This window comes from Dinoponera quadriceps, unplaced genomic scaffold, assembly GCF_001313825.1.
Source record: "Dinoponera quadriceps isolate SergipeBrazil2010 unplaced genomic scaffold, ASM131382v1 scaffold179, whole genome shotgun sequence".
Lineage (NCBI taxonomy): Eukaryota > Metazoa > Arthropoda > Insecta > Hymenoptera > Formicidae > Dinoponera > Dinoponera quadriceps.
Genome location: NW_014554529.1, coordinates 153,155 through 163,154, shown reverse-complemented (window position 1 = coordinate 163,154; position 10,000 = coordinate 153,155). Strand labels below are relative to the sequence as shown.

Genomic DNA, 10,000 nt, shown 5'->3' with positions numbered 1-10,000 from the left:
TTTAGAAATTTAACAGGAAAGAATCCTTGTTAAAAATTTAAAAAATTATCATTATCATTATCTTGTTAAGAATTAAAAAAATTATCATTACATTAAATATCAAGCGAGTATAGTTCACTTAATTATTATGGATTTAAACCTGGATTCAAATCGATTCAAGACGAATGTTTTTTGCTAATTATGTTGAAATATTAGAATAAGTATAAAATTAAGCGGCAGTAATTTTTTTCGGAATTGCAATGTTTGCGCATTCTTCAAAATCTCATCTTAATATTGAGAACTCTCAGTAGTGCAATTGGTAGTTAGAGTATATTCAAGTTATTCACTCGATTTTTAACCTTGCAGTTAAAACATAATTTGTGTTTAAAGAAATTAATAAGCAAAACATTTGTGATTCGAATAATTTGTTTCTATCCACGCTCAACCGGATGATTCTAAATGTCAATCATTGCACCGTTCTTAAATTTTTACTTAAAATCAAATTATAATTCTATTGCTTGTTAGTTGCGTAGCAAATTAGTCACTGCCTCTGCGTCATTATTATAGTTCTTTTTTATCCACATATACTTCCAGTAATATATTGAGTTGGGTATACAATGAGCGAAAGAACAGCGAACGAACATCGAACGCGAATATTCGAATAATCACTCGTTGTTCGCTCGTTTCTCCTTCAGCTGTCATTTGCTTGTACTTTTAAGTGAAAATATATATTTGCTTGTACTTTTAAGCGAAAATATATCAATCAAATCCAAGGGCTCACAGAGCATGAGACATAAGAACCTTCACCACCAGTATTTGTCTTGGATGATTTCAAATTCATTTAGATGAAGATGAGATAAACACCCACAAAATTCATTTTAGATGATTTTGCTTTTGATTTATTTAGATGAAATATAAGTCGCGCTACTTATCTAGATAATTTTTTAGATGATATTGTTTTCATGAGAGACTATAAAAATTTATAATAAAAATTATGTAGGTCATAAAATGGTATAACGGTTAAGTAATTCGTCAACATGATCGCTCTAAATTTAAGGATCTAACAAAAAAGACCAATAATTATTAATTGCTCACTCACAGTTGACAGTTTGATACGGACTTAAAGTGGATTGATCAATTGAAACAAATCGTCTGTTCTCTTTAGTTATATTGTTCAATTGGTGCAATAAGTTTGAGTGAGACAAGTATATTTTGTCTAACTTTCTCTAACTTATCGTACCAGTTCAGTCGTGCAGCTGAAAAAAACAAACTAAAGGAGACAAGACCGAAATTTGTTGATTCGTTAAAATCTAATTTCCAATCCCTAGTGTGATACGGGCTTAACGCATAGATCCATATTATTTCATTCATTTGATCGAAAAATGAGTTCAGAATATACTATAACATTTCAGATAATTTTTAGATGAGATAACATGTTTTTTATTACCTAAGATGAAGATGAATATATTTTGTATTTTTCCCATTTAGATAAAGATAAGGATGATCTATTTATTTGTCTAGATGATTGTTTAGATAATTTTATCTAGATACAGGCAAACAGTTTTCACCATTAATGCAGGATGCCACTGCCATATGCGTAGCATGAATCCGTGTAGCCAAATTAAAGCTATTGTCACTAAGCATTCAATGAGCTCTTCCGTCTGATTGATATATTAGCTGCGTCAATACCATTCAAAATTGAAAGCATTGACTTACTCTAGTTGCTTCAGGAAAGTTGTTTCATTGGCTAAATATTGTCTTAAGATAATCTTAAGAGCAAACCGATGTCTCCGATTTACAATGCCGAACTCAGCTACTTTTGAATCTAAAAATATTACAAGATAATACGAACAAATCACAGTCAAGAGCTAACCGAGTGTTTGCGAACTTCTTTTGTCCTGTCGCGAGCGATTCGGCACGAACGTGAATCAAACATTCTTTTCGTATTAGTTAAGATGTATACATTTCCGAATACATTCGTTGTTCACGTTCGTTGCGTATTCGTTGTTTCACTCAGTATATACCCAACAGTAGACAACGCGGGTACAGTTACGAACCATATATTATTATATATTATTATGTAATGTAAAATTATCTTTAGGTGATATTTGTGCGCGTTATATATGTATATTATATAATTAGTATCTTTTGTTCTTATTTCTATAATAGATGAAAAGACTAGATTTTGGTACTTACTATAGATCAAATGTAAATGACGAACTTTCAAGTATTCCCGATCAAAGCCGTAAGGCACGTAAATTTGGTTAAATTATACGTCCGAAACTATTAGGTGTGCAAATTAATTCGATGCCTTTACATTTAACGTCTTATAACTTTGGTTCAAATTAAAATTTTTTTCTCGCTCTATATGGTGATTTGAAAATAACAACCTTAAGCTGTAAGGAACATTATAATAGTTGACGGCCTTGCTGACGTAACTTCAGAAAGCAGTAGTTATCACGATGTCGTCCGAAAAGGAACATCTGAGGCATTGCATCCTTTCTGCGTTCCAGTTGAGTGAAAATGCTGCTCAGTCTACCGAAATGATTTGTCCCGTTTTGGGTGAAGGTGCTGTGACACATAAAACTTGTAGAAAGACCTTTTACCGGCGATGGAACTAGGCTGGCGATTCTGCTACACGATAATTTTCGACCACGTGCCGCGAAAGGGACGAAAGTTCTCATCCATATACATTGGTTCGGGAAATTCTCGATACGTATTTTAAAACAGTTGACGAGGTCCGAAAAAGCATCGATAATTTTATGGAGTCAAAACCGCCAAGTTTTTTCCACAAGGGCATTCATCAATTGCCCGACAGATGGAGTAAAGTCATAGGAAATAATGGAAATTATTTCGAATATTAAACTTGTACTTGACTTTTTATAATTAAACTTTAAGTTTCATGAAAAAAAGCACCGAATTAATTTGTACACCTAACTTTTTATGTTATAAATTTCAAGAATTGGCGGAATTTCCGTGCAAGTTAGATTTAATTATTTTCTCCATTATTCTTCAACTCGATCAATATTAATTTGTATATATATATATTTAACATTATCTTCTACTTATGTTGGATGTATTTATTATACGTAACTGTGTCCGCAACGTAATCCGCATTGTTTATATAAATGCAGTCATGCGATATTTAAAGTATCTTTTCCGGCGGCGTTCAGGAAACACAGCGGTTAAGTAAGCGCTCAGTTATTGAAATATTCTACATCTTTCATCTTAAAGTATGCTTTAATTAGAGGAAATAATCATCATTGTTAGAGGAAATAATCATGATTGTTTACTGAGCATTTTGTTTCACTGAATGTAAATATTGTTATTCTTTATATGTGACATTACGTCAAAAGTCTTATTCTATAATTACAGATCTCCTTTTACCGAGCGCAAACTGTAATGAAAATCTTGAAAAAATGTATTGAAAATGCTGTTTTTTTTTTTATGACAGTGTAGTGTATATATGTATCTATATAAATTTCCAAATATACCAGAAAGAAAAAATATGTAAGTATGTGCGCACATGTGTTAGAGAGATGATTAGAGAGAAGGAAGAAGAAAAGGCGTAACGGGAAAAAATAACACTGCGGGAGTATTACACAAGGTGTTCTAATCATTAAGTTAAAATATTTTAACTAACGTATTTGAATATCTCGTAAATTAAGTGAGATATTGAGATCCCGTTTCTTGATGTCGTATGGTAGGTAGAAGGTTGCATTTTAATTTAAAAAATGTGATTTAAGCTGCTTTATTAAGATCATAACAAGCATATTTTGAATTTTTAAATAGAATAATATGAATTTTTTAAATAAATCAATTCTTCAAGCTATTCTGCATTTAAAAGTATTAAAGTAAATTTATTAAAAAAGTAGATATTTTCAGAGATATTTTACGTTATATTTCGATACTTTCAGGCAAGATATGAAACATCTCGAAAAGTATTCATTCTTTATGGTCTCATCTTAATATTTTTACATGTAGAATAACGAGTGAAATCTATTGCTATGAGAAAACCATAGACATATGTTAAAAAAATCTAATTGCATTTTGCAAATTTACATTACTATGCAAAGGTTAGTATCATCAATTGACTTTTCTTATTATTCCATTTACAGAAATACCAAGATGAGATAAGATTATTGAAAAGTGAATATCCCTTACGGAAAAATAGTACTGGCAATCAGTACTCAATGCAAAGTGAGAGATCAGTACTCGTAGTATTAGGTGTATTAGTTCGTTAATACTTATAAATATTACAGAATGGTCAGTATTGTCAGTAGCCTATATAGTACGAGAAACCAGGAGCTTTAATATTCAATTTAAGGGATCCTTCCTGAGTCCTCTCACTCGATGTAGCCGCGCTCTGCGCCTCGATCACCATCTCGATCCTACTCCTAAAGCGCGAGCACGACGTCTTCAACTGGGCTCGGCCGCAAACGCCGCACAGTGGAGTCAAATCTTGAAAAGCTGGCCAAAATCTTAAAAAAATAAAAATGTGATTCGTGGAATTTTGATTGGTAGGACGGATAGAGGGATGATTGGTGCGTCCAATTGTGGAAAAGAAAGGACTTTCTCTCATACCTGCGTCTGCGTCCATTGTGTTCAATTCGAAATTAACCTTCGTCCGGATTATACACGTCGTGCAAAAAGCGAAAAAAAAAAAATTATGGTTCGTTATAAATTGAATAACTTGGAAGTGAAGTGTTCGATTTTAATTCTACGATATGAAAATGACTCCTCTAGAAGGTACGTGGAAAATTTTTTTCAATTGATACAACCAAATTTAATGTTTATGCTTGTGAAGTAAGGCATGACTCAGTGTCTTTGAGGAAATGATAGAGATAAAGAAATCTCGGAGAAATGACTCATCGAATCGACGTCGAATCAACGTCGATTCGATGTAACTTCGATTTCGTTTTAAAATCTATTTAACGATTCAATTCGACATCGATTCGATGTACATCTCTCGCTGGATAAAAGTAGTGTCATAATTATTACTGATGACACAATATGAGGTATATTAAGTAAAATAAAGAGATATGGCACGATATTTGCGTTTTTATGAGATTTCAATAGAATATCGTGAGATTGGAATATTGGAATATCTCAAACACACTAGGACATTAGGATATCTGTGGGATCGCATTTGTAAATCTGCAACAATTTGGGGAACAAATACTTGAAAATAATTACATGATTATCCTGAGGATAAAGTGTGCTGTGTGGGTATATGATATTCTTATATCATGTGATTATTTTTAAGTATTTGTTTATATAAATTATATATTTATGCAAGTAACATTTTTGCAGTTCTGTGTGTACAGTGAGTATTATGTTTCAGTCAGTGTTTATGTGCTTGTTGCGTCTGTGCGCATTACACACAGCTTGCAGCAACATTTTTGTAATGTTGCAACAACATTGCTGCAAGCTTTTGTGTTATATATGTACTACAAGAATATCCGCAGCTTAATATCACAGAAATATCGCAATAATGTTGCAATATACTAGAAATAATATGTATTCGAGTAAAATATTATATAATTATTATTGATATATTCCCAGTGAACATCAACTAATAATAACATAACGTCAATGTTATTATTTCCCACTCAACAATGTAAAGACAAACGTGTGTATTACGTAACAGTTACGTTGTTGAGTGAGAAATGATAACATTGATGTTATGTTACTATTAGTTGATGTTCACTGGATTACAGATTTATATTACACATTTATATTAAATGTTCCGGTTCATTTTGAAGAATTTTTTTTATAGAAAATCACGTTTATTTGAAAGAAACGTTAATTATCTTTAATTCCAAATATTTCCCATCGTAAGCTAAAACTTTTTCCCACTTTTCTGGCAATAAGTGAAATTTGCGATAAAGAAAAATGTTCATCCTTCGGAGCAACCCAGTCATCGAACTATTTTTGTATTTCTTCGTATATTTGGAAGTGCTGGTCAGCAAGACTGTGCTGTTTCAATCGAAATAAGTGATAATCTGAAGGAGCATAGTTTGGTGAATACGTGACGTGTGATAAGACTTTTCGTTGAAGTGCCGATAACATATCTTTAACCGTTTTTGCGACGTATGTTCGAGTATTATCGTGCAACAAAATTGACGTGCAAAAACTTTATATTTTCTTTGAGCTATTATTGGACGTTTCTGCTTCAAAGCACGAATCAAATCGGTTTAATTATTGTTGATAACGCTCAGTAATGACTTTTTGATTCGGTTTCAGAAGATCATAATACATATAATCTTCTTAATACATAATACATATAATAAAATACTTTTCATATCCCATCAAATGCATAACAAAACCTTACTTCCGTGGATATTGCGTTTTGGAGTCGATGTCGACGGTTGGCCTGGATTTGCCCACGATTTTTTACGCTTATCATAGTAGATTTATTTTAAAAACTGTTTCTTTTTGTGACGAGAAAGCAATGAAGTGTAAGTTGAAGGTTAAACGATTTTGAATAACCAATTCAATCAGACAATTAATGTGGAGCCTATTTACCTTCTTTTTGAATCTTTCCAATTGCGTGTAAAAAGTCAGAAACGATTGATTTACCAACATTTAATGCTTTAACTAATTCTTGAAGTGTTTGAGCTGAGTTTTCATCCAACAATGCCTGCAATTTGGACCTTTTGGTTGACTTGAACGTTCTTTGTCTTTCAAATAAAAATCATTATTTTTTAATTGTCGAAACCAATACTCATATGTTTCAACTGATAGAGCAAACTCGGAATAAGTTTCTAAGATAAATCGATGACCTTCGGCAGCCGTTTTCTTCGAATCAAAGCAGTAAAATAATAAATGACGAAAATACTCTTTATCACGTTCCATTTCCTGTCGCATTAAAATGTATCCAAGCAGCACGTAAACGTTCGAGGAACGTTCGCTTTACGTTCAATTGGTTTGGTTATATTCAAACAAAGTGGGAACGTTCGAAGAACATACGTTTTAGAAACTTTAATATATATTTTAATTAAAAAATGGAATTGTAACAGAGCAGCATAATTGTGATACTGCGACACTTTTATTACGTAAGATATATATTAAAGGTTCTATACTATACTAGATTCTATACTATACTAGAGTATTGAATAAGTATTAGGGAAAATACTAAATTAATACTGAGAAGAAGTATTAAGAAAGTACAGGTTGCATTAGTACTTTGGAGCTCAGTATGGTCGATTTGGTAGTATTTTGAATATACATGTCTCCAGTATTTTCAACATTTTTTTTTTTACATTTTTCAGTACTGTAATCAGTATTATTTTTTCACAAGGGATACTTTACGAGTAATTTATATCTTATACTGAAAAGCATCAGGATAAAATGTAAAATATCTCTGAAAGTTCTCATTTTTACGAGATGATCTTATTTTAATATTTTTATGTGTAGAATGACCTGAAGATTCAATTTATGTAAAAAAAATTACATTATTCTATTTAAAAGTGTAAATGACTGACGTTATCTTAATAGAGCAACTAACCAAGGTCAAATTTTTTGAATTAAAATGTGTCCTGGTTTGTAACAACTTCGATAAAGCGGAATCTTGATATTTCATATAATTTCTCATACAATACAGACGTTCTAAAGACGTCCTGAAGACTTCCCTACATCCTAAGAACATTCCTCGGATAAAGCTATGTATGAGTTAAGAGATATTCAAAAACGTTTAAAATGGTACACTCTATATATGAATGAGGAGCAAAATACGGGAAAGATTTTTCTTTTTCTTTTATAATAATTTCTACTAGTTATAAAAATGTTAGCTATTTTCCATTCCTCAGAACTCTTTCTCTTCGTCGACGCATCCATCTTTGAAGTAAATATAACTTGAAAGATTCTTCGAGTTGTGAACCGCAATGATGATATATATAAAATATATACTTATATATAAAAATAGCGATGTGAAAAATGTTAACTGCAATTTATGGTTGCGTATCATTCTCAATATGCAATATTCTTTACTAACTCACTCCTTTTACGTAAAATTTCTCTCTTTTCGAAGCAATCGTTGCGTAGTTACGAGCCACACGAATAATGACTACCATCCGCACGTGTTCAATATGTTTTTTAAAATAAAATATTGTTTAAAGGTATATAATGAATATCTTCTTTCACACTTCCTTCCTCATTTTTTGACGTTGCCAACATTAACAAAAGTTAGAGATTGTAATGAATGAGAAAGAAACAGTTATAAGCCTCAAGCAAAAATATCCAGTTATAAGCCTCAAGCAAAAGTATGAATGAACTGCAAATGCAGAATAAATGAATGATAACAATTTAATTGATGACCATTTTCACATATTACAAGCGACAGATTTTCAATATATGATCTCTACATTTTTTGGAGTGAAGATTTACATGAAATAAGTAAAAGTACTATTACAGATCGTAAAAACGAATATCTTATCTCTTCAGGCTAAATATTCCGACTATGTACGAGTGGCATATAATAATTTATTAAAGTGAAAACATTCTTACTCCGCAAAATATATTTTACTAGCAGGTATGTAAGATACGTAATTAATATATCGCTTATTAAAATTAAAAATACATACAATATTGTTGGACTCCTGACCGATCGTGATGCGAATTTGTTGAAATTATGATAATTTGGAACGTTATAACTTCGTTGGAAATGTATCTGAGTGACTTTATCGACAAATCCGAAGTTATCATCTGGACGCGCGCACCTTTGGGTTGGCAATCCGTCGCAATGAATCGTATGCTTAATATCTGTCTCACATGTGTAAGTTGCTTTGAGTATTCGAGTAGTCTGATTGCCTTTGCAATGAACCGCCACTTTACCCGAATAGCACAATTCTTTTTCTCCGCATGCTTTGTTGTCGCGTACCAACCATTTCTCTTTCTATATCAATATAATTTTATCATAAACATGTTAATACATACATATATATATATATATATATATTATATTAAACACATAAACTGTATAGAGAAGAAGTAAAAACTTAAAATGTATACAAATTAAATAGAGCTTATAAAAATCTTTTGTTTTTTCTTCTCTTCTTTTTTCAAATTTGTGCTTATTATTTCAAGAACTTACAGGAGACTTTTCCGAAATATTCACTTCACTGAATCTCTTTAATAGGATATTTTCTCCTCCAGCAGTTCGATTATTAGATAATTGTTGATTAATTAAGGATCTAGGATGCCTTGAAATTATTTGTCGGCCTCCTGGAATATATTCCTAAAAAAAAAACACAAGATATATTAAGGTATTTATTTTATTATTATTAGATTGAACTCTATATTATATTAAGACAATTATTAAATCTCTGTTGATGTATGTTGTTGTAACTTAGTAACCAATATATTAATTTTAAGTGTGAAAAAAGCACTTTAAAAGTAGCAGAAATGGAATTAAATAGCCAGGCCCGAGTTATACTCGGGCTTCGGCAGTTGTTGTCTGCGCGCTACCCCAACCTATACTCGGGCTTAGAACAAAGAGTGTTAAGGGAGAATTCACACCTTGACAGAAAAGCAGAAAACGGGAAAGCAGCAGCCAATCAGAACTCACATTGGTAGTATGTAGTAGGAAGCGTCCCGATTGACCACGTTGAAATTGACCATCACTAACCACAGCCAGTCTTGATTTAGTGTTTTCCTAGTGTCGGGCAATTAATGTAGCTCGTGCTCAATAGAGACGTCAATCAGGTCCCACCCTAAGCGGTGGATAAAGTAGAAACTGTCGACTTCCAGTCCGAGTTCTGATTGGCTGTTGCTTTTCTGTCAACATGTAAATTCTCCCGAAGTGTCGAAATTAAACGCACCAAAGAATTTCTAAGGTATCTAGAGAGAAATTTAGGGACCTTTGAAATTCTCTATCCAACAGCCAATCGGCATATCCGACAATGCTCATCGTATAACATATATGATATCAGCCTAAGTTAGTGTATGCATTTCATTTCTCAACGACAGTAGCGCACCCTAATGATCGCCGGGGAGTATAACTGAAAATTGACCGCCATTT

The 10,000-nt window shown here is 32.1% G+C and overlaps 1 protein-coding gene across 1 annotated transcript; it reads right to left on the bottom strand.

Moving 5' to 3' along the window:
- Window positions 1–24: 24 nt before the first annotated feature.
- On the bottom strand, window positions 25–9,998 carry LOC106751749. The gene is made up of 5 exons (XM_014632802.1): window positions 9,957–9,998; window positions 9,548–9,634; window positions 9,074–9,217; window positions 8,565–8,875; window positions 25–4,460 (listed from the first exon to the last, which is right to left on the bottom strand). Exons 1-5 carry the CDS (start codon window positions 9,996–9,998, stop codon window positions 4,256–4,258), a joined length of 789 nt encoding a protein of 262 aa, XP_014488288.1. The 3' UTR covers window positions 25–4,255.
- Window positions 9,999–10,000: the final 2 nt, after the last annotated feature.